The sequence below is a fragment of the Carcharodon carcharias genome, chromosome 14 (genome assembly GCF_017639515.1).
Source record: "Carcharodon carcharias isolate sCarCar2 chromosome 14, sCarCar2.pri, whole genome shotgun sequence".
Lineage (NCBI taxonomy): Eukaryota > Metazoa > Chordata > Chondrichthyes > Lamniformes > Lamnidae > Carcharodon > Carcharodon carcharias.
Window position 1 is genome coordinate 40541950 of NC_054480.1, and position 25567 is coordinate 40567516.

Genomic DNA, 25567 nt, shown 5'->3' on the forward strand with positions numbered 1-25567 from the left:
AGGTGATGCTTGGCTTCAAGGCCAGCTGCTCCTACTTATATAACATTAAGTACTTGCATTGGTGCCTGCAATGAGCTCTGGAACTGAGCATTTCTGACAGAATCTGAACTAAGCAACATGTTATTGTTAAATAAGTACCACTAGTTGCCACCACTTATGACTCTTCCCATCATAACAATAAATTTCTCTAGTACCTGTGACATAGTAAAATGTCCCAAGATGCTTAACAGGAACATTACCAAACAAGATGTGAAACTAAGCCACAGAAGGAGATATTAGGGCTATGGCTTCCTAAGAGAGAGAAGTTTTTAAGTAGCAGCTTAAAGGAGGAAAGGGAGCTCAGATGAACAGAAACGTGTGGGGAAAGAACAAGAGAGTCTGGAACGAGGCTAAAATTGGAGATGGTCAAGAGGCCAGAATTAGAATACCTCAGCCATCTTAGAAGGTTGTCAAGTTGGAGGAAATAACTGAGATAGGGAGGGGGCAAAGACATGTTGGGATTTGATAACAAAAAATAAGAATTTTTAAATTCAGATATTACTTTTCTGGAAGTACATGGAGGTCAGTCAGCATAGGGGAGATGGGTAAACAGGATTTGGTGAATTAGGACACAGGCTACAGAATCTCAGATGATCGCAAGTATATGGTGGGCCGATGGGATACTGGACAAAAGTGCATTTGAATAGTAAAGCCTGCAGTAACAGTGGCATGGGTGTGCCATTGAATGGGGGGAGGATATTGATGGGCGGTTATGGGCAAGGATTATTTTTTCCATTATGTGGCTAGGACATAGCTATGCTGAAAATCACAAATGATTGGCTACTAAGACACTGGCTATTTTTGGGCATTTTCTACTTGCTACCTCTGGGCTAGGATTAAAAGATGCCCAAGTGCACATCTCACATCCACCTGGCCAGTTGCATGGTTTGAAGAATGTAAAATGTGTACAAAGCTCACCAACAAGAGCTCTTAAAATCATCAGATTATGCAGAGGACATTGAATAACACAGTATGTGGTTCAAATGTCTGAATCTCAGTTGCAATATATTCTTATGTTAATTACAAAGTTTCAAATCCAAAATTTTGCAAGTCCTTTAGCCTGCCCCAAGAAAGTGCATTTTACTTTAAGGAAATCTATTTCTACTTTTCTACACAGCACAACAGGAATAACTTCAACTTCTATAAAGTATCTCTATGATTAAGGCACCATAAATTACTTACGATTCGCCAGTTTCTTTTGATGTAGTTCTTGAAAGTCACACTTGAACACACTTTCATGACATTGTCTTGAGACTTTTCAATGAGAGTTAGCAGTAGCAATGGGTAATTTTGGCTTCTCTCCACTGACTCAAGGAACTTTTCAGCTAAAAAGCAAGAGCTGTGATTTAAACATGTGCCTAGAAAGCAAGTTTTCTCAGATGTATTTATAGAATGCACATTAATAATTCAATGTGCATAAAAATTGCCATTTCCCTCCACCATCTTCCACAGTACGAGGTATGCAATCATCATTCGGCAAATATATATTCTAACTGGGATACGGCCCAATGCAACGAGAGATGTGGAAGTTCTTAAATCTATTATTCTCAAAATGTCAGTGGTTTCTATTCATGGGACAGATGCTGACTAATCAATCCGAAAAGATTATGATTGCCTTCTGTTGTTAGGTTTGCAACTGCCTTCAAATTACAAAATGCTTGCTAAAATCCATTGACCACTACCATCTAGAAGGACAAGGGCAGCAGACACACTGGAACACCACCAACTGGAAGTTCCCCTCCAAATCACTCACCATTCTGACTTGGAAATATATCGTTGTTTCTTCGCTGTTGCTGGGTCAAAATCCTGGAACACCCACCCTAACAGCATTGTGGGTGGACCTACACCACATGGGCTGCAGTGGTTCAAGAAGATAGCTCACCACCACCTTCTCGAAGGCAATTAGGGATGAGCAATAAATGCTGGCCTCATCAGTGATGCCCACATCTCGTGAATGATTTTAAAAAGCATGAAGCCATAGCATAGGCATAGTACCTTCCTTCAGGACATTTCATGTCATACAGGAAAGAAAGTAAATTAACTCATTTCTTCGCTACAACCCAGACAGAGGCCACTATTGTACTAGCAAACACAAGAATGCAGCAGCATAGTGATTACGATAGTTGTGTTGAATCGAGAGACCCTAAGTTCAAACTCCTGTGTGGTAAATCTAGAATAACATGTGACATCAGATAAAAGTTACATAAAATCTGTTTGATTGTCCTCAGTCCAACTGGGTCACTCATGTCCCTAAGGAAAGATATCTGCCACCCTACCAAGTCTACCCTAGATTCTAGTTCTGCACTTACTGGTTGACTTTTAATGCCCGGAAGGTCAAGAAGGATGAGAAATATGCCTAGATCCAATGAATAAATTAAAATACCTCCTGGTTTTTAACATATTAATACAGTCCTTGATGCTTATAATGGGTCACCACTTTGCAGAACACCTTCGGTCTGTCCGCAAGCATCACCCAGACCTCCTTGTCACTTGCCATTTTAACACTCCATCCTGCTCGCTTGCCCACATGTCTGTCCTTGGCTTGCTGCATTGTTCCAGTGAAGCTCAATGCAAACTGGAGGAACAGCACCTCATCTTCCGACTATGCACTTTACAGCCTTCCCAACTGAATATTGAGTTCAACAACTTTAGATCTTGAACTCCCTCCTCCATCCCGACCCCTTTCTGTTTCTTCCCCCTCCTCCTTGTTTTTTCCAATAATTTATATAGATTTTTCTTTTCCCACCTATTTCCATTATTTTTAATGTATTCCACCAATCATTTATCTGTACCTTTAATGCCCTTTTAGTCTTATTTCACCCCACCCCCACTAGAGCTACCTTGCTTGTCCTGCTATCCATTCTTAATTAGCATATTCTTTTAGATAATATCACCACCTTCAACACCTCTTCTTTCTTTTGTCTGTGACATCTTTTGGTTATCTCCTTCTATCACTGCTTGCTTGTCCCAACAACAACCCCCCCCTCAACCCCTTAAACCTGCTTATTTTTCACCCCTCTCCTATTTTTACTTAGTTCTGTTGAAGGGTCATGAGGACTCAAAACATCAACCGTACTCTTCTCTGTTGATGCTGCCAGACGTGCTGAGTTTTTCCAGGTATTTTTTATTTTTTGTTTTGGATTTCCAGCATCCGCAGTTTTTTTGCTTTTATGCTTATAGTGGGCATGTTTGTACAAATGAGCTGGCTAGTAAAAGTGATGGCTGGTATAAGGTGAACATTAATTTCAAATTATGGTGATATTATATGAACCTGGGGCAACTTGGGGCAACATTCCCTTAATGAAACAAAACCTTGTAATGAGTAAGAGGGGAAATGGTGAGAGAGTGATTTTTACAGTAGTTGGAAAGTACTGTATGATGAAATGTGCCACATTGCTTTCTTTTCAGACAAATTCACTGAAACTGCAACTAAAGCGTCTGTGACCTTTCAGATGCAGTCTATGGATATCAATTGTCTTTCCTGGTCATGTGCAATCCATTTTCTAAGTGCACTGAGGCATATGGGATGGTTGGTAAATCCATCTGTTTCCCTAATAATTTTCGCAAGAGGGCCTTTGAAACTAAGGCAAAATTATCTTGTGCAGCTTGTTTGGGTGTCTCCGGTAAGGAAACTGTCAGAGATTTACTGAAATGGACTAAACTTTTTTCATCACCTCTACCTCACTTTTTTCCTTCAGATAAAATGCCAGAGACCCTCAATACAGCTGCTCCAGCCCAAAATAAATGCAGTACTTAAGTCACTGTAGCCCAAAACTTTGAAATTAATGTCAATGGTCATGACATCCCTTTCTGAACAACATAACCAATTGCCCAGCAAACATGGATGAGGGCTGTATTACATGTATGCTTTGATATTAACTGTTACTCGCTGACCACCAAATTTTTAGCTTTAATGTGGTAAAATATAAGAAAATGTATTATAAAAGTTAAAACGTACACCCAGAGTACCTCAAGGGGGTGGTGGTAGCATAGTGGTATTGTCACTGGAATAGTATTCCAGAGACTCAGGTTAATGCTCTGGGGACCCAGTTTCGAATCCCACCACAGTAGATGGTGAAATTTGAATTCAATAAAAATCTGAAATTAAAAGTCTATGGCCGTTTGTTGTAAAAACCCATCTGGTTCACTAATGCCCTTTAGGGAAGGAAATCTGCCATCTTTACCTGGTCTGGCCTACATGTGACTCCCGATCCACAGCAATATGGATGACCCTTAAAAATTAGGGATGGGCAATAAGTGCTGGCCGAGCCAGCGATGCCCACATCCCATGAACAAATAATTTTAAAAACCTATAAATAAGTGCTGAAATCAAACAATTTGACAGAAAAAATTTAACCAAGTCAATAGTTTTCCACAAAATTGAAAATCACCAATGTCAGTTAACTTGTCAAGCCCTAGCAAGAAATGAAAATTCAAACAGCACAACAAATAATTACTTCAATATAAAACTCATGCTGTGGGGCAAAACTTAAAAATTTTACTCCAATAACTTTCAATGTCAGAACAGGACAATGTCAGAGACAAACACCAACATGGAACATTGCAACACCATGAAGCGTTCAGCGATTTCTTCAAAGTTAGCACTTTCCATGTGAGAAGATATTGTCCCGGACAAGTACTATGAATAAAGTATGAAGAATGGTTAAAAGAAAATGGCTGCGGTTCTTGGAAAGAACCAATCTGCTCTTGTTGATAAAAGAAAAAGTCCATGACAGGAAGAAGTCTTTTTCAACTTTAACTGCAATATAAGATCTTAAATCAAAATTCTGAAGTTTTCAACGTTATGAAGGAGAGTGACAGAAGCCGTCCAGCAAATCATTCACCATGATAAAGGATTAAAATACTAGGATACATGCTCAAAACTAAAAGGTGAGGAGTAAGTTGGGGATGGGGTGGAATGTGGTGGCAATGGAGAGAAAGAGGAGGTACAAATTGATCTTGATTTACCAGAGAAGGTAACTGAAATATGGCACAAATTGATTCAATGATAGTTTGTTTGAGAGAAAATAGAAAGACTCAGAGATAGGTTAATCGGTTTGTTGAACAGACCTTGGCGAGCCCATTAACATCTTATTGCTATACCCTCAAAATAGGGCCTCAGTTTAAATACACCTTCAAAAGATGGCTCTGACAGTGTGGCACATCTGCACTAAGGTGGCAGGCTAGATTATGTGCTCAAATCATTTAAGGGAGCTTCTGCCTCATGCAGAAGTGTTACCACTAAGCCACTGCACATTCTTTTTGAGTACTTGCTCCAAGTGCAGCCACTGTACATAGGAAATAAGGGTTCATATTTGCATAAGCCACGATAAACAAACAAATGCCAGACAATCAGCTTTTGTACTGATGGTGGCTTTGAAGTAATGATCGCCAGCATGACAAAAACATAGGGATAGATAATATACATTTCAATTTTGTTTCACAAAACCAGTTACCTGGTCTCCTAACTGCAGGATCAGGGTCAAGAGTCTTCTTCAGGAATTCAGACAGGGATTGTAAATTGGCATCACTGAGGTCCATAATTACAAATCCTAAATAAAAAATGACCAAGGCATGAGATTAATATTTACTGCAGATCAGTTCTGCTTGCTTGTTTATTTTCTCCTAAATGCAATTATTCCAAGCACTCCAGGACCCAAGAGTATGTCAGCTAATACAGTTGTCTATTTGTGATGACAACTGTGCTGATTTTAACTCCATCAAGGAAATCACTTGGCTTCTATCTGCTCCTTTTCTTGGGGAGAAAAATGAGACACTTTTCATTCAGTTACAGAAGTTTATGTTCATAATATCATTTCCATTTCTAGCTGTTCACTAGAGCAATCTAAAACTAATCCCACTTCCCTGCTCTCCCACCAGTTTTGAATCCTCCTCTGCCTCAAGTACTTATCCATGTTTAACTTAAAGGAGGCCCTACATCATCCAGTCACTGTGGCAAAGCAGCTATCCACTGTAAAGACATTACTAACCTCTCTCCTCAATCTCAGTGAGTATTTTAAATTGATGACCCCCCTCATCACTAGCTCCACAAACAGAGTAAATGGGGACAGCTATCAAAAATCATAATTTTAATAATCTTTTAAAAATCTTTTAACCCTCTTTGCTCTAGTGTGAATAACACTAGTAACTCAAATCTCTCTTGATAAGAAACAAAAATAAAAATACCTGCGAAAACTCAGCAGGTCTGGCAGCATCTGCGGAAAGGAACACAGTTAACGTTTCGAGTCCGTATAACTCTTCAAGAGAACTAAGTAAAAATAGAAAAGAGGTGAAATATAAGCTGGTTTAGGGGCGGTGGGGACAGGTAGAGCTGAATAGAGGGCCAGTGATAGGTGGAGATAGCCAAAAGATGTCATAGACAAAAGGATTTTGGCTATCTCCACCTATCACTGGCCCTCTATCCAGCTTTACCTGTCCCCCCCTCCTTAAACCAGCTTATAGTTCACCTCTTTTCTATTTTTACTTAGTTGTGTTGAAGAGTCATATGGATTCGAAACGTTAACTGTGTTCCTCTCCGCAGATGCTGCCAGACCTGCTGAGTTTTTCCAGGTATTTTTATTTTTGTTTTGGATTCCAGCATACACAGTTTTTTTGCTTTTATCTCTCTTGATAAGGATCCTTTCCCATCCCATGTACCAACTTAGTGAATCTATGCTGTACACTTCCATGACCTTTGGATAATAGGGTGCCCAAAAACATATACAAGCATTGACTGGTACTTTCTTGATGGACGCTGCCTGGAATTGCAAGGGCTTGGCAGTCAGAAGATTGGAATCTTCTCACTTGGCTTACTTGTGTATTTTTCTTCAAATTTTCACTTTTCTTTTAACCCATGTTCTCAAAGTCCCTAATCCCACTAGCCTTAAATTTGACACAGACAGGTATGTCTGTGCCACTGTACATTCGCCAACTATTTCTGGATCATCAAACACAGGGACTGCAGTGGTAGGTGGCAGCTCACCACCACATTCTCAAGGATTATTAGGGATGGGCAGTAAATGCTGGCCTAACCAGCGACATCCACATCCCATGAACAAATATAAAAAGTGTTAGAGAGCAGCACCAACTTCAGCCTGACTGCCAATGACTGTATCAAATTGCATAACTCAAGCAGACCATCAAGTGGCTGACACACAACTACACTTCGCCATACTGCATACTACAGGGCATAGATGCTGTTCATGTATTAGCCTACAAAAATATCTGTATTTATATAAAGGTATAATGCCTTTCAGAAACATCTGCAGAGAGCACTGATTTGATGATCACATTTTTTGAAATGTTGTAACTATGAAGTAGATCTGACAGTTATTTTGTATGGCACAATCCCACAAACTTCAGTGAATAACACCATGGAAATCAATGGCCTGCCAACACTGCGTGTTTGCACACAAATTAGCCCCTAAAGAAGTCAATGGTTTAGAAGGACTCCTTTGCCTCATGTGGCATAAAACAGACCCTTGTATGAAACAGAATTAAAAGCTAGAGAATTATTAGGATAAACATGGGGACTTATTTCAGTCAACATATTTACTTCATAAATGGCCAATTTCATATATTATTTCAGTTATAAATTATGTCCACCAAGGCCTCATCTGCTAGCTTGCTCGGATGAAAGATCACATGGGACTACCTCATTACAACAATGACTACATTTCAAAGTCCTCTTTGGCTGTAAAGCGCTTTGACATGTCTAGTGGCCGTAAAAAGCACTATATAAATGCAAATTTTGTTTAATTTATAATAGCATGATCTATGCAAATGTCAGCTGTAATTAAACCTCCCATCAGCGATGACGTTACTTGCAGTGAAGTGTAAGTACAGTGGACAAGTTTACAATAACCCCACTATGAAAATGAGCACAGAAATTGATAATAGAAAGCAAAAACATATTACTAAGATCGAATGGACGAGGGATAAAGCTTAGCAAGGGGGAAAAGACAAGTTTCTAAGAAATCTGCAAAATAATTAAAGACGGCTTCTACGTGCAATATTGTCAAATCTACCATTCAGCTTTAATTTCTTAAAGGTTTATTCTTAAAACGCAAATTGACTGGTACTTTCTCGATGGACGCTGCCTAGAATTTCAAGGGCTTGGCAGTCAGAAGATTAGAATCTTCTCACTTGGCTTACTTGTGTAGATTTATAACCTACCACGTATTTTATAATAAGTAACTTGCAAGGACAGCTTGTATTTCCCTAGGCCTGGAGGCAGCGAGCTGAGTACGAGTAGTGCATTCCTTCGTGGAAGAAACGCGGCTTCAATGTCCAGAGGAAGGCCTGGAATAAGCAACCTAACATGCTGGACAGAGTTGGTGATTGACAGGCAGACCAACCAATCACAAAGTGGCACAGCTGACATTACCTGACCAGTTACCAAACAGCGCTGCTTAAGAGTGAGCAGCAGGTTTGGTTGTAGTGAAGCCGTTCAATCTGGGCCGAGAACCGGGCCTCGCGTCCGAATACGGATGGGTGGATGGGTGGCCGGCAGGAGCGGGCAACAGCCGTTTACCCTTCTGTGCTCACTCTCGGTTAACACAAGGCGGCGGCGGTAGCATTAGCTGCCAGGCCCAGCCGCCCTGTGGAAGTCGGTGCTGCGGCGACACCGCGGGGGGGATCACCAGCCCCTTCAGACTGAACCAAATGGGAAAGGTAAGGGCCAGGGGCTCCTCAACATCGAACCGCGGAGATCCTAAAAACCGGCCAAAGATCAGTGTAGAAATACGGACCGAGCCGCTCTTCCCTACCTTCTCTTTCAAATCAAAGTGATTTCAAACCCTCAGGCGCTCCTTCCCAGTTCAGGCTCGTTCAAACACAAGGAAAATGGCGCGCTGCCTAACGCAGGCATGCGCACTACCGCGGGACGGACACCCCGCAGCACGCATGCGCCTTAATTCCCACATGACACAATCCGTACAGCACGCGTTTGGTGCTGCTGCAACAAAAACAGAATTACCTGGAAAAACTCAGCAGGTCTGGCAGCATCGGCGGAGAAGAAAAGAGTTGACGTTTCGAGTCCTCATGACCCTTCAACAGAACTAGGTGAATCCAAGGAGAGGGGTGAAATATAAGCTGGGATAAAGGGGGGGGGGGGTGTGGTTGTAGGGACAAGCAAGCAGTGATAGGAGCAGATAAAAGATGTCACAGACAAAAGAAGTGTTGAAGGTAGTGATATTATCTAAACGAATGTGCTAATTAAGAATGGATGGTAGGGCACTCGAGGTACAGCTCTAGTGGGGGTGGGGTGGAAAGGCTAGCAGGGCATAAAAGATGTAAAAATAATGGAAATAGGTGGGAAAAGAAAAATCTATATAAATTATTGGAAAAGACAAAAGGAAGGGGGAAGAAACCGAAAGAGGGTGGGGATGGAGGAGGGAGTTCAAGATCTAAAGTTGTTGAATTCAATATTCAGTCCGGAAGGCTGTAAAGTGCCTAGTCGGAAGATGAGGTGCTGTTCCTCCAGTTTGCGTTGGGCTTCACTGGAACAATGCAGCAAGTCAAGGACAGACATGTGGGCAAGAGAGCAGGGTGGAGTGTTAAAATGGCAAGCGACAGGGATGTTTGGGTCATTCTTGCCGACAGACCGCAGGTGTTCTGCAAAACGGTCGCCCAGTTTACGTTTGGTCTCTCCAATGTAGAGGAGACCGCATTGGGAGCAACGAATGCTGTAGACTAAGTTGGGGGAAATGCAAGTGAAATGCTGCTTAACTTGAAAGGAGTGTTTGGGCCCTTGGACGGTGAGGAGAGAGGAAGTGAAGGGGCAGGTGTTGCATCTTTTGCGTGGGCATGGGGAGGTGCCGTAGGTGGGGGTTGAGGAGTAGGGGGTGATGGAGGAGTAGACCAGGGTGCTGCTGTATTGACTGAGATGTGTCACTGTAACCACCCTATGGAAATCAAGAGTATCTGAGTCACATTGTTACTGCCATTCTTTAACTAATGTAATCCATTTACAAATATCAAAACACATTTTGCAAGCTCAGTGAGATCCCATTTATCTGTCCTGTATTTGCTGACCGACATTGGATTCTAGTTCAAACCCATCTTCATTTTAAAATTCTCAATTTTGTTGTCACCTTCAATGGCCTCACCTCTCGCTAGCTTGTAATATTCTACAACCCCTCAGCCCTCCAAGATCCAATTCTGGCATCTTGCAAACATCACACTATTAAGGGCTTAAACTTTCTATGTTTTCCAGGATTTCCAGCCGAACTTTTAATAAATGGCAGTTTAATAGGTTGGGGCTGTTTGTAGTGCACTGAATACTTCAATAAATGCAGCTGCTGTTTCCACTTCTCTTCAGCTCTGAAGAAGGATCATACGACTGGAAATAGTAAGTCTGTTTCTCTCCTCAGATGCTATTAGACCAGAGTTTTTCCAGCATTTTGTGTTTCTGTTGCTTTTTCCACGTGTACTGGCGAACAGCACAATGTTGACAAAATGGTTTGCACAAAAACTCTTGGCAAAAGTTTATATTAAAATAAATTTTTAACAAAATATGATGAGTAATGTAGTTCTTTGTGTTTCTAAACTTTTCTAATGCTTCCTATGTTACAACAATGAGTTTTAGAAAGTAATTGTAAATGTAAAGTGCTATGGCATGTCCTGGAAAACACTACTGTATGAATTGAAAACAAAAACAAAAATACCTGGAAAAACTCAGCAGGTCTGACAGCATCTGTGGAGAGGAATACAGTTAACGTTTCGAGTCCGAATGACTTTTCATCTTTAGTTCTGATGAAGAGTTATTCGGACTCGAAATGTTAAGTGTATTCCTCTCCCCGGATGCTGTCAGACCTGCTGAGTTTTTCCAGGTGTTTTTGTTTTGGATTTCCAGCATCTGCAGCTTTTTGCTTTTAACTGTATGAATTAAATTTTTTTGAGCATTGCCCTCCCACCACTTTTGTCGCTTTAGGCATTTCAACTCTGCAAATCAAGTTATGGATCTTTGCAAAAGTTAACTGATTTTATTACAAAATGTCATGCAGATGGTCAAGTCTTTAGAGTCAGATTTACTGAACAGCCATCATCTTGGAAGATCTCTGACAGAGATAACGAATAAAGCCTGTAAGCAGATTAGTTGTTCATGTGATTGAACCAATTAGCTTCATGGTGCAAGGAAATTGGAATTGAAATAGCTGTTTATAACCTCAGTTAAAGAATAAAGATGAAAAATCTGACAACGTTGTGTTGGACAGAGGGAACTGATTAGCAGTTTTAATCAGTAAAAGTATAACGAGTCACTTGTTTCTGCAAAACTATATTTATATTAAATTGTTTAGCCTTAAGGGTCCAACGGAGTGGTTTTCCACTATTTGAGGTCCTTTAACTGTGATATTCTGTATTTTCAGTCTACATTCCAAAGTTGAAGGGGTTAATTGTTGATCCTGCATCCCACGCTAAGATATTTTGTGCACAGCAGGTTTCAGTTCAAAGGAAGCATAAGATTATCCATTCAACTAATTTTAACGCAGAGCAAAATAAGGAGTATTGGGGAAAGGCAAGAGTTGTAACATAACCTACTGATGTTTCTAATGTAGCTGTGTACAGAACACCTGTAGCCTTGCAATCAGCAATAGCCTGCAGCAAGTTATACTAACATTGCTGAAGTAATGTGAATGGAAAGGAAACTACCCCCCTTGAGGAAGAACTTCATGAAACTCATGAGACAACAATGAGCCACTGTTGCTCCATATAGTATCAATTCCATTTTCTTACAGCATAGTTTCATGGGGCAGTTTGAATTTCTCATCAGAGTAGCTAATCTATATTATAACCCTGTAAACAAGAATTTAAATTAAACAAAGTTTACCATCACAAATCAAAGCGCTAATAAAAATATACATTCAAGTCAGATAATCTACTAAGACAATATAAAGCCTTTTCACTTTTGTAAGGTGTTTCTGCAATATTGCCTTCACATAGCCATCACTGATACACTTAGTCAAGTGTGGAAAAGAAACGTTCTCACCAATTATGACAGATTTGATAGATTATAGGCTAATATTGCTTTCATTTTATGGCAGGGATGCTGAATTAATAGGAATTATCATGGACTTATGATTTTACAGGGTAATACTATAATTTCACTGTTACCTCTCTCAGCATCATTCAGTGTCTTTTTCATTCATTAATCTTTTCCCCTAACTTTCCATCACTATTAAAGTGGCTGTGAACGTGCAACACTTTAGTGCCTATTTGCAACCAGCTGTCAATTACAGGTTCACAGTTCTCCAAACTCTTCCTGGGCCACATCTTATTGGAAGGTTGAACTTGGCTTGGAACTTTCAGCATGTAGAACTGTTTGCACAAACTTAGCTCCAAACTTGCATTCTATAGCACAATTTGTCACTTTCACCATCCTGTAATACAGGACTGCACAACCATTTTTCTTCTTTATTATTTCATGAGATGCTGTCATTGGCAAGGCCAGCATTTGTTGCCCATCCTGAATTGCCCAAGTGGCTTACGAGGCCATTTCAGAGTCCACCACATTGCTGTGGGTGTGGAGTCATATGTAGATCAAACTAGACAAGGATTTCAGATTTCCTTTCTTAAAGGACATTAGTGAACCAGATGAGTTTTTACAACAAATTAGTTTCCTGGCCACCATTACAGACACCAGCTCAATATTCCAGGTTTATTAATGGAATTGGAATTCCAGCAGCTGTCATGGTAGGATTTGAACCCATATCCCTATAGCATAGCCTGGGCCGCTGCATTACTAGCCCAGTGACATTACCCCTAAGCTATCATCTCCACTTCTCGACTGGAAAAAAATTAAGTAATTGAATTTAGAAATAGCAGTGAATATAGCCACAAATGTAGGCCATTTAGTCTGAGTCTGTTCTGCCATTGCATGAGATCATGATGATGTGACTTAACTCCATGTAACCACCTTTGCCCCGTGCCCCCATTACTTAATGCATTTAACAAAACTTTAACAATATCAGATTTAAAACAAATAATTGACTGAGCATCAACAGCCGTTTGTGGGAGTTCCAAATGTTCAATCACCCTGTGTGTACAAAAGTGTTTCCTAACTTGAATACTGACAGATCTGGCTTTAACTTTTAGGATATGCTACCCAGTCCTAGACTTCACAACCAGCATAAAGTTTTTCTATCCACCCTCAGTTCCACTTATCTTGAAAACTTAAATCATATCACCTTCTAAATTCCACATAACAGCCCCAGTTTGTGCAAGCTCTCCTTGTTATGTCTGTGTAATTCTGTGTTCCTAGACATACTGTTTACAACGCCATCCTCCTTTCTTCCATTGGCAAACTTACAATTTGTGGCTCACATCATCATCTAAATATTATAAATACTATAAATAGTCAACTGTTGAATCCCCAACACAACTCCCTCTAAGACAACACTGGTCTCATCCTGCAAAGGGAGAGTATCTGGCCACTTTCTCTATTGTCTTCCTGGTGCTCAGCTATTTTCCTAACCAGGTCAATAATTTGCCTTCAAGTCCATGAACTTCAACTTCAGGTAACAGTCTATTATGAAGGGTTTAATCAAATGCCTTCTGAAAGTGCATAAATAACATCCATCCACACAATCCCTTGTCCACTACTTCAAAAAAATTGAAGTCCAGTTCATCAGATTTGGCCCATCCTTTACAAATTCTTGCTTGCTCCCTCCTAATATCTGAAAATTGTCAAAGTGTATAATCATCCCATCCTTAATTATAGACAAGTAATTTCCTAACAAGTGACGTTTGCTGCACTAGAATTAGAATTCACTGGTTCTGCCCTCTCACTTTTTTCCCAAAAATAATGGAGTGATTTGTGCAATTTTTCAATCTAAAGAAAAGTTTTCATCTTGCTTTCAAAATACCATGGATCACTAATCTGAGACTCATTATTGTGTCTTACATACAACTGATTAAAAAAAAAATCACAACCTTTTTGTTCATAGCAAGACCAGCACTCATTGCCCATCCCTAATTACCCTTGAAGGTGGTAGAAGCTGCCTTCTTGAACCACTGCAGTCAATATGCTGTAGCTACACCACAGTGCTGTTAGGAAGGAAATTCCATGATATTGACCCAGTGAAGGAACAGCAACATAGTTACAAGTAAGGTTGGTGAGATTTGGAAGGGAACTTGCAGATGGGGAAATGCCTGTACATCTGCTGCCCGTGTCCTCCTAGGTGGCAAAGGTCACAGGTTTGGAAAGTCCTGTTGAAGGAGATTTGGCAAAGTGCTGCAGTGTATCTAGTAAATGTACACACTGCTGCCACTGTCCCCTGGTAGTGGAGGGAACTAATTTTTAAGATCATGGATGAGAAGCAGGAAGTATTCCATCACATGTCTGACTTGTTCCTTGAAGAAGGTGGACATGCTTTGGGGAGTCAGGAGGTGAGTTATTTGCTGCCAAATTCTCAGTCTCTTGACTTGCTTTTGTCACCACAGTATTTATATGGCTGGTCCAGTTAAGTTTCTGGTCAATGGCAATTCCCAGAATGTTGATTGGAAATAGATTCAGTGACTGTAATGCTGTTGAACATGACGAGATGTAATATTCTCTCTTGCTGTCGACCATCACTTCCTGGCACTTGTTTGGTGCAATTACCTGTCACTCATTAGCCCAAGCCTTTATGTTGTCCAGGTCTTGCTGCATGCAGATACAAACTACTTCAGTATCTGAGAAGTTGAGAATGCATAGTGTTCAGTATCAATCATCAAACATCCCACTTCTGACTTCATTTTGGAGGGAAGATGATGAACAAAGCAGCTAAAAATAGTTGTGCCTTGGGTGCTACCCCAAGAAACTCCTGCAGTGATGTCCTGGGGCTGAAAAGATTGGCCTCCAACAAACGCAACCCTATAGTCATTTACAGAACTTGAGTATTGCTGAAAAAGACATTTTATGGAAGCTTTTCATCTTGCATTCATCAGGAGAATCACAACAATATGAATGTCAAGGGAAGCAACAACTTTATACTGTATAAGAGTGCTGATTGGTTGGCAAGTGGATTCTGATTGGTAGAGGTGTTGCCATGGACAATACCACCAGTTAATGGTTACTGACATTTAACTGCCAAACATCATTTGAAATTTAAACCAGGCAGCTTGACACTGATTGGTCAAGGCATTGCCCTGAGGAATGAACCAGTGATAAATGATAGCCATTACCTGATTCATTCCTCACAAATGCCTTGACCACAGTCAATCTGCCTGGTTTAAGCTTCAAACAATTAACTGGTGCATTCACCATGGCAACGCCTCAACCAATCAGAGCCCACTTGCCAACCAATCAGCACTCTCATACAGGATAAAGTTGTTGCTTCTACTGACATTAGTATTCTTGCTATTATCCTGAGTGCAAGACGAAAAAGCTTTGACAAAATGTCTCTTTTCAACAATAAACACAACTCTTCCTTTGTGCTGCATAGGACTCCAACCAGTGGAGTATTTTCTCTGATACCCATTGACTGCAATTTTGCTAGGGCTCCTTGATGCTAGTCAAATACTGTCTTGATGACAAGGGCAGTCACTCACCTCAGCTCTGGAATAAGCACAGCTTGATGGCACTGTTGATGACACTTCGCTTTCTATTACTTTGCTGATGATTGAGTCATCAATCATCGACAATTGGTTGGATCCAATTGTCCTGCTTTTGATTGCAAGGACATTTTTGACCAATTTTCCACAAAGTCATGGAGATGCTAGTGTGGTAGTTCTACTTAAACAGCATTGGTGAGGGGCACAGCTAGTCCTGGAGCATAGGTTTTCAGTATTTCAGCCGGGATATTGGCAGGGCCCATAGCTTTTATTGTATCCAGTTCTTTCAGCTGTCTTTGATATGAGGTGGAGGCAATTGAATTGGCTGAAGGCTGGCATCTGTGATGCTGGGAACCTCAAGAGTAGGTCAAGATGCATCATCCACTCGGCTGCAAATGCTTCAGCCGTGTCTTTTGTAATGATGTACTTGACTCTACCAGCATTAAGGATGGGAGTGTTTGTGGAATCTCTTCTTCTGGTTAGTTGTTTAAGTTTGGAATGGCGAACAATTAATGTGGGAGAAAAAAGCAAAATACTGCGGACGCTGGAAAGCTAGAACTAAAACAAAAATAGCTGGAAAAACTCAGCAGGTCTGACAGCATCTGGGGAGAGGAATACGGTTGATGTTTTGAGTCTGTATGACCCATCAGAACTAAGGAAATAGAAAATTGGGGTGAAATGTAAGCTGGTAGAGGGGGGCTGGGACAGGTAGATCTTGATAGGGGGCCAGTGATAGCTGAAGGCAAAGAGAAGATTGCCAAAGATGTCATAGACAAAAGGACAAAGGGGTGGTGATATTTCTAAGGAATGTTCTAATGGGGACATTAAGAGTAGCAAGCAGGACAAGCTAGTAGCAGATGGCCCTAATGTGGGAGGACTGTCTTGGTTGTGGGATTGTTTCACTATCTAGAGCATGTATGCTAAATAGCAAAAGCAGCATGTATTCTGTGATGTTGCTTCACCAGGTTGGCATCTCATTTAGGTATGCCTGGTGCTGCTCTCTCACACTTCTTAGTGAGGTGAAAGTGACAGGGCTTGACATAAAGGCAACATTTGACCGAATGGGGCATCAAGCAGCCCTAGCAAAACTGGAATCAATGGGAATCGGGAGGAAAATTCCCCACTGGTTGGAGTCATACCTAACACAAAGAAAGATGGTGGTTGTTGTTGGAGGTCAATCATCTCAGTTCCAGGACATCACTGCAGGAATTCCTCAGGGGAGTGTCCCAGACCCAGCCATCTTCAACTGCATAGTCAATGACCTTACTTCCATCATAAGGTCAAAAGTAGGGATGTTCGCTCATTATTGCACAATGTTCAGCACCATTCATAACTCCTCAGATACTGAAGCACTCCATGTCCAAATGCAGCAAAACCTGGACAATATCCAAGTTTGGGCTAACAGTGGCAAGTAACATTCATGCCACATCAATACCAGGCAATGCCCATTCTAACAAGAGATAATCTAACCATCGCTGAATCCCCGACTATCAACATTCTGGGGTTACCACTGACCAGAAACTGAACTGGACTGGCCATAGAAATACTGTGGCCACAGGGGCAGAGGCTAGGAATCCTGCAGTGAGTAACTCGCCTCCTGACTCCCTAAAGTCTGTCCATCATCTACAAGGCACAAGTCAGGAGTGTGATGGAATATTCTCCACTTACCTAGAGTACAACTCCCACAACACTCAAGAAGCTAGACACCATTCAGTACAAAACAACCCACTTGATTGGCATCCATTCAAACATTCATTCCTTCCGCCACCGACGCACAGTGTATATCATCTACAAGATGCACTGCAGGAACTCACCAAGCCTCCTTAGACAGCACCTTCCAAAGCCATGACCGCTAGCATCTCAAAGGACAAGGGCAGCAGACACATGAGAACACCACCTGAAAGTTGCCCTTCAATCCATTCACCATCCTAACTAGGAAATATATCCTTCACAGTCACTGGGTCAAAATCTGGAATTCCCTCCCTAACAGCACTGTGGGTGCACCTATACCACATGAACTGCAGCAGTTCAAGAAGGCAGCTCACCACCACCTACTCAAGGGCAATTAGGGATAGACAATAAATGCCTGTGACACCCACATCCCGTGAAAAAACAGAAAATATAAAGAAACAGCCATTGGCAATGTCGAGTAAGGGATATGCCAGGATACAGATTGTGGAAAACCAAACTCAAGGAATTTCTCAAACACAGATAGAAGCAGCAATACCTTTATAATCAGTCACACAAATCATCTGTTGGTACATACACTTTAAAAAGCACGCTAGTGCAAATAATTGAGCTTCAATCATCAACTGTAATGAGCAACTTAGATGTAAAACCTCATTGATTTATTAACTGATTATCCAATTCCAATCAGTAGTATTATACAGAATATCTTGACATAGAAAACTTTACATAGTTATTTCATATTATATATTTGATCTGTTCCTCCAAAATATTTATACATCCACAGTGGCAAGGAATGCTCTTAAATTATGCGTATTCTTTAATGCACTTCACAGTAATATATTCCCATTCTTAAAACCTATGAATAATTATTCATAATAATTATAATAATTAACTTTTACATTGTCTCCATAATGTCCTAGAACTTAAATATGTAAACATAACATTCTGCACACAAACAGTCCAAATAGTACATTGAAATGGAGCTACGATCGGATGCGGCAATCACAACAATTACATTTTTCAGGATTCAGTTAAGATTGTTTTTAATTTAAGCCATATTGTTTCCATTAACAATTTTTGGTGGGATAAGCAAAACCCTTGTTGTAATTTCAATGGCACCAGCAAATTAACTGATTAAATTTATATTGCTAGAACATACTTCATTACAAATTTGAGATATTTAATTCAGCAATCAAATATTTTTTAAGCTACAATAGGGCGGCAAAGAATTATTTGACATCAAAGTCAGGGATCAGCTATCTATTCCTTCAAAAGGGAATTTCTGATAAAACAATCGATTAGTCTCCCCTGATGACTCATTGAGAAAACATTGCCTGGTGTGGTACAAAGTTACATGGAATAGCAAGGTTCTATTTTTCATTCATAAGTTGGTGATCTCAGCCTGGAGACAGAAAAGGGTTTATAGCGGTTGTTGGCTGGGGGAAAAAAAAATCCTGCTCTGGATCACTATCCAGTGATGCCCTCCTGGAAAATCCATGGATGTACACTATGGATGAGAATTGGCTCTCAATACTCAGCACTTAATATCACATATGAAGATTACCCACTTTGTTGATGTACCAGAGGCATCCATTAAAGCCTCTAGGAGCAGGGAGGAGCAATAACTGCAACACTGAGTAATGCAATTATGATGCTTTAAGAAACAAAATGCTGTCTGTTAACAAAAACACCCAAGATAACCATGGTAACAAACCATGATACTTAAAGGATGCATTCACTTAATTGAAACTATCATAGGTTAACCATTTTACCCTACCTCGGTTGCATAGAATACATGTACTTTGATTTTAATGCGAGTCCAAGAAAATATAGCTAATGCATTATTTTCAATTGGGTACTATGATAGCATTAGCATCACAAGACATGGATCAAACTTTATTTACAAATAGGCCAACTAAAAAGTGCTCAACCTGTTTTATTTAATAGTCAAACTGGCTTGGTGCACTTGCTGAGGTTACACTACATCTCCAATTGCATTATCAATAGTTTCTGAACAGAAATGCAAATGAGGAATTATGGCTCCACTATTAAACAACACTGCTGTAGAGTTCAGGCAGCAATAGATCTCAATGTTCTGCAAAACATGGCAAGAACACTTACTGGTCAGCAAGCTCTGCTAACAGTTTTGCTACTTAAGAAAAAGTGGAGACACAAATCAGTGCACGTAGAATTAGAGAGCACCAGGCTGTATTAGTGTTAATCTTTTTAAGTTAAAAATGGGCTTCACGCTCATAACTGTCATGCTGCTGGTGGTGAACAACGTAACTGATGTGAGGCCTATGGAAGTCTCACAAGAGACGAGCAGCACTTCCTACACTTTGCAAGCTATTTTAGTGCTTACACCAAAGTTCATAAGATTCCTAAGTAAACCAACTAAAGGAATAGATGTGAAACACGGCTTACAGAGTTAGGCAACAAATGAGTTGTCTTAAACTATCAGCAAATAAACTGCTTCAAATAAAGTACTTGGTACAACTATGTGGTCAATCATTGGACATACTTTCATAAACTTTCACAAATTAATTAATTTGCTGCTGCCATTTTTAGTCATTATGTTCATAACTGAATTAACAAATTATTAAAAAAATACATAACTATGCAAATGACCACGACCCACACCATTAAAATAAAATGAAACCAGAATGAGAGTCAGAAAAAATATAGCAAGATTCCAGCTAACCAAAAATTCTACACCTTTGATATTGTTGGTAGTAGCCACATACATTACAGGTGGAGATTAATTTTAGTGCTCATTTGATGCCAGAGTTAATGCTACAACAAAACTTTCTATTTATTCTCACATCTTTAAACAATTTTCAAGCACTATTTTTGACAAGATGTTTGAGGAAAGAGCTACTTAGAAGAATTTGTATTGATAGCTGAACCCATTGCATCTGTAATGTGATAAATCAACCCATTTAAAAATACCTACTTCATTTCCATATAATTTATGACATTTTAACATAATTTGTTTGATATAGTAAGCAATGACTTAATAAATCTTTTCATTACATCACAATCTTCATTTTTTTTGTGTGATGTCATCACTCATCAACACAGAGCTCACTCATGGTCAACAAAAATACCATCCCAGAAGTAAATACTATCCTCGCCATCAACCTCACTGTATGAAGTGTCAACACGCATTACCTGGAGTGATTTCAAGATTGTTAGCTCATCCTGAGATCTGAAAGCTAGTTATGAATTGCTTGAGACTTATAGTAAATAACATTATTTGAACATCACATCCCTTCACTACAATAAGATTTCAGCTTGGACAACACCCTCAAGTTATTCTCAGTGTATCATTATTGCAACATGGCAACTTAACTCTGTTCACACCACACTGTCTCAAAAGTTGAGAGGTAAATGCACTGGTCAGGATAGAACAAGCCATGTAGACCAGGGAATCCTCGACTGACTCTTCAGTCTGTGTGGTGTGTGCCGTCAACCAGGGCAGTGGTAGCACAGTATCTATCTTGGTTATAATGCATGCCACAGTCCGATAACCCACTGGCACCCACTGTTTAGGCTTTCACATTTGGAGTGGCCCTTAGGTCAAAGTGCAACCAGTGCTTGTGCAACTGGACTTCAGTGTGAGTTCACACTTTTAGGTGGGAGAAGATTGGGGTGCAAAGATGTTAAACTGTTGCCTTAATTCAAATTAATCAATATTTTCAAAAAGTTGTCGATAAAGAGTCATCTTACTGTATAAATGCTAGATTACTTTCTCTCACTTCAAGTGCATAAATTAAATACATAGTAATTATTGCATAATAGTCAACAGGAAAACTTTATAATCCTTTCAGGTAATCACCTTATGTCATTTTTAAGGGTCCTAACTCTTCCTACCATTTGATACCCAATAGAGCAGTGGGCTACCAGGCACATGCTAATGCTGGCTTTAACAAAGCCAAGAGAAAAGCTCAGAGCTCCACAATTTTGTAGGAAATCACTGTAAAACTTAGCAATCACTATGGATTTTGTCATTTTTTTCTTCTCTTATCCCAGTTTTTCCTAATGTAATTGCACAAGAACCAATATCTGATCTACTGATACAAATACCTGGTGTCCTGATTTGAAGTGATAATTAGATGACATTTGCAAGTGCCTATTAGCTATTCATTTTAAGCCTTACCCAATTCGCTTAAAGATAAGTTGTAGCAAGTGTCGAATGTCTAGGAAGTACATAATTCTATTTTACATACAGCCTTTATACTGGCTGGCACCAGTGGAGTTCTGCATTGTCAGTTCATAAAACACAGGCCTCACAAGTTAGCAGCAAGCCCAATGTAAACTCGCCTTTTGATAAATGCTGCAGATTCATACTGAATTTGTAACTGGCCGACTGACACCTGCACTTTAGGATTAGGTGGCACAAGCATCTCCTGGCACCAACATATAAAGGACCTATTAAACTCTTGCTCTTAAACAGGTGCTTGTCAAGAAATTCACTGGAGTTAACTGTGCATGATGTGAAATTCAAGATCATCAACAAACTATCTATCACTTGAGGGAAGATTAGTGTCAATGAACAAAATTCCAACTCAGAACAAAAGATATTGGTCCACTATGCATTGGTTATGTACTATTTAATACCTAGCTGCTATTTAATATCCTGGTGCAAAGTCAGGCTATGTATTAGGCAGCAATTGATATAAAGGAGTAGAGGCTAAGCAGAACCAAATGTTTTTCATGAGTTTAAAATGTTCAGTTTCCCTAAAGAGAAGTAAGCACAGCTTTTATACAGAGTTTTAAAAGTAATTAGATTGAGTTTCAGATGTTGCCAAATCCTGCACAAATTTAAGAAAGAATCCACATTCTCATGCCTTAGGATTTGGCCTCGAGGTGTTATAGGATTCAAGGAGCCTTAGCTAAGGGATAAAAAAGTGAGAAAATTGTTCTGACTTCTCTAGCAACATATGAAGAGATTTGGCCATGCGGCACCATCAAAGTGGCCATCAACACATCAACTGGAGTTTTTGTATCATCTGTATATTGTTTTGCATTGAAAAGTACTTTGTTCTAAAACAGCCAAGTTGAAATCCAGCTTCATTCTCTCGGTATTAGTATTGTTTTCTTATTGCAAGTTTGTAATTGTGCTTAAGATCTACTGTGGTCATAATTTAGGGGGAAATTGAGTATGCAAGCTCCACCATAACAATGCAAGAAGCATATATCAAAAACATCTCAAATTCATCACATCCACCTAACACAAAATTGAATTGTGCACAGAGGAGGAACTCAAATGAAAATTGCCATTTTTGCCTCATCAAATGAATCACTGAATTTTCTGCATCTTTCAATTACCATCATTCCCTCAATAAGCAATTCATGTATTGTGTTTCTAGGCACATCACAACTGCAATTCAAAATTACACATCTATTGGTTTAACAGTTACTCGTAATTTAAAAGCACTGAAACCATAACTCATTCATGACATTAATGACTTCATTTTACACTGTACAGTGTTCAAACAATTTTTTACCTCAAATATTTACTTTTTAAGACAGTAGTGTCCCATAATGTTGACATACATAACAATTCAAAGTCCCTGAAATGGTGAAACTGGGTATTTTAGAGACATAAAATAAATGAGGCAAACAACACAGACATTCCTTTAAGATAAACAAAAATAAAAATGCAAACTGTAGAATACACAAGGATTCAGGATAAGTGCCTCATGGAATACCCTTTGACAGACGGAATACACGTCACTTATTTTGGAATTGTCTAATATAATGTTCAAAATAAGCTCCAAAATTAATGTTTTCTTTTACTGCAAGTAATATTAGTGGATCCATTTATAGGCTGGAAGTAGAAATGCATGCTGACTTTTCATTATGTAGTATCTTCTTGTCGCTGCTCCTCCAGATGGCAGATTTGAAATACAAAGCCGATGCGTAGAAAGAACTTGCGTAAAACTGCTCTGAGTTCAGGAATGAGGTCAAACTGCACAATTTCACACAAATATGGATAGTATGCTGATGCATGGATCTTAAACTTAAAAAAATCAAAAATCAAACATCAGAGATATGGACTGTAAACATGAGTATTTTAATGTTTCTGTTTTTAAGTGTGAAAATTTAAACTTTCCAGCTCAAGATCAAGTATTCCAGTATTATACTCTTATGAATTATCTGGCTGTGAAATTTATAGATCAAAGCATTTCTTACCAAAGATACCCAAAGGCATTTTTGTCCATGTTAAAACTCATTTTTGGTGGTTTATGCTTCAGTTTCTGTCTAGTTATGTTTTGCAGGTGTCAACATCTGCAGTTTTTTGTGAACTTATTTATTCTTAACATTTCTCCAGCTTACACATTGCTTAAGGACAATTATAGCATTGTGACATTACACTGAACCACACAGACTCATAAAATCAGATTAGAGTCTTAGTGTATACTAGATTTAGTTAATAAGTTGCAATGGAAACGAAAAAAATTAAACTGAGGCGAGGGCGGGGACATGGTTTCTAACTTTTATCTAGCAACTCCAACTGAAAATGTGTGTATACATGAAGATAATAGGTTCACATTTAGTTCTGATGTGCCCAATATCACTTTCAAGAATAAAGAACTGCTGATTCGCAAGCTGCCAACCATTGGATCTTACCCCAAAATTGAGTTATTGAACAGAAGGAACAGGGATGGAAAACCCCTTTGAAATATGGTGTGAAAAAACATTGACAAAAAAAATGAGTTTCAACATAACTTGATAAAAATTTACTCTTTTGCAAAGCACTGACACGACAATTCTAGAATCGTATAAATGACAGCCATTTGGCCCATCCTGTGGGTTGCTAGGCCATTTGAGGGCACTCAAGAGTCAACCACATTGCTATGGTAAGGATGGCAGGTTTCCTTCCTGAAAGGACATTACAACAATTGACAATGGTTTCATGGTCAGATGTTTTAGCTGAATTCAAATTTCACCATCCGCTGTGGTGGGATTCAAACCAGGGTCCCTAGAGCATTACGCTTGGACTCTGCATTACTAGCCCAGTGACAATTGGCTCCCCATGTGCTGGCATTCTCTCCAACCTCTCTTTAATGTATTCTAATTTCATTTTCTGCTCCCCACCTCCACCATTAACTTTTACATTTTTTCCCTATCCAATTCTCTTTGAAATCATACCATAGTCTTTTGTCAGAGGCCAATTATGAAACAATTCAAAAGCAGCACAGATAAGACCTAATCATGTTGGTTCTTAACAATTACAGATGGTGCTGGGCTTCAACCTCCTCTACCATTGGCCCAACCCTCATTTCAAGTGAGACTTCCTTTGTGGCTGTTCCTTATTTCCCAATGATGATTTTATTTTTGAACTGTAGAGGTAAGCCTCCATATTATTTTACATTTGATTTAATGATCTGAACTCTTTGAACAGATAAATATGTACAAAAATAAGTTTCATCCATACCTTTTCATCACTAGTTTTGAGAGTCTTTGTAAGGAAGAGCAGTAACAAGTTTGTCCAAGCTTCACGGTGACTTTCAGAGGTCAGTGTTATGAAGTAGGCAAGGGCTTCGCTACAAACACTAATGAAAACAAAGTTTTCAATGAACTGACAATTGTAAAACTGACAAATAGGAATAAGATCTGCCTTGGAGGAAATTTTTTATAATTGGTGTAATTCTCCACAACTTTCAGGTTTAACTGTTGACCTTGATTTAATCCTAAAGTATGGATAAAATGATAAATGAAGAAACATGACCATAGAAAGATATTTCCCACTCTTCAAACAGTGCTATCCACAGCATACCACAGGATTAAGCCTGGTTCCTTTTAATAATCCTACAGTATGGAGATTATAAGATACTGTGTATTCACAGCAATAAACCAACAGTAAGTTCTCATCTGACAGTTATATATTATATATGGCATGTGCTCTCAGAATTCCAAGAAGGTACTGTGCCAGCAGATGGCACTGTTAACGCGACCTGCATACTAACATGAATTACAAAAAGTTAGTGTGCACATACAGCAAATGATTAAGAAGGCAAACAGAATGTTGGTATTTATTGCAAGGGGAATGGAATTTTAAAAACTAGTAAGTTTTATGCTGCTCTACAGGGGCTTGGTGTGACCACACCTGGAATGCTGTGTACAGTTTTTGTCTCCTTATCTGAATGAAGAAATAATTGCATTAGAAACAGCTCAGAGAAGGTTCACTCGACTCATTCCTGGGATGAGGGGCTTATCTTATGAAAAACGGTTGAACAGGTTGGGCCTCTAACCATTGGAGCTTAGACGAATGAGAGGTGATCTTACTGAAACCTAC

At 39.5% G+C, this 25567-nt stretch overlaps 2 protein-coding genes and 1 long non-coding RNA gene across 5 annotated transcripts in view; 1 reads left to right on the forward strand and 2 right to left on the reverse strand.

Moving 5' to 3' along the window:
• cse1l (CSE1 chromosome segregation 1-like (yeast)) overlaps positions 1-8929 on the reverse strand; it is a 40446-nt gene extending 31517 nt beyond the window's left edge. Inside the window, exons 1-3 of one of the 2 annotated variants that reach the window (XM_041204690.1) lie at positions 8808-8929; positions 5496-5591; positions 1222-1364 (exon numbers count right to left, since the gene is read on the reverse strand). In XM_041204690.1, the coding sequence (XP_041060624.1) occupies positions 1222-1364; positions 5496-5580 (228 nt within the window). In that variant the 5' untranslated portion in view covers positions 5581-5591; positions 8808-8929. Of the gene's footprint in view, positions 1-1221; positions 1365-5495; positions 5592-8214; positions 8357-8807 lie in introns of those variants that run through there. The other variant, XM_041204691.1, reaches the window with a different exon arrangement.
• Positions 8502-25567, forward strand: part of LOC121287127 — a 39444-nt gene continuing 22378 nt past the window's right edge. For both annotated transcript variants that reach the window (XR_005945153.1, XR_005945152.1), the window contains exons 1-3: positions 8502-8712; positions 10256-10390; positions 24507-24619. This is a non-coding gene — a long non-coding RNA (uncharacterized LOC121287127). The remainder of the gene's footprint in view (positions 8713-10255; positions 10391-24506; positions 24620-25567) is intronic.
• The window catches only part of LOC121287125 (brefeldin A-inhibited guanine nucleotide-exchange protein 2-like), a 118280-nt gene continuing 110500 nt past the window's right edge, over positions 17788-25567 (reverse strand). The window contains exons 38-39 of the mRNA XM_041204689.1: positions 24707-24824; positions 17788-23287 (exon numbers count right to left, since the gene is read on the reverse strand). Coding sequence (XP_041060623.1) covers positions 23126-23287; positions 24707-24824 — 280 coding nt within the window. The 3' untranslated portion in view covers positions 17788-23125. The remainder of the gene's footprint in view (positions 23288-24706; positions 24825-25567) is intronic.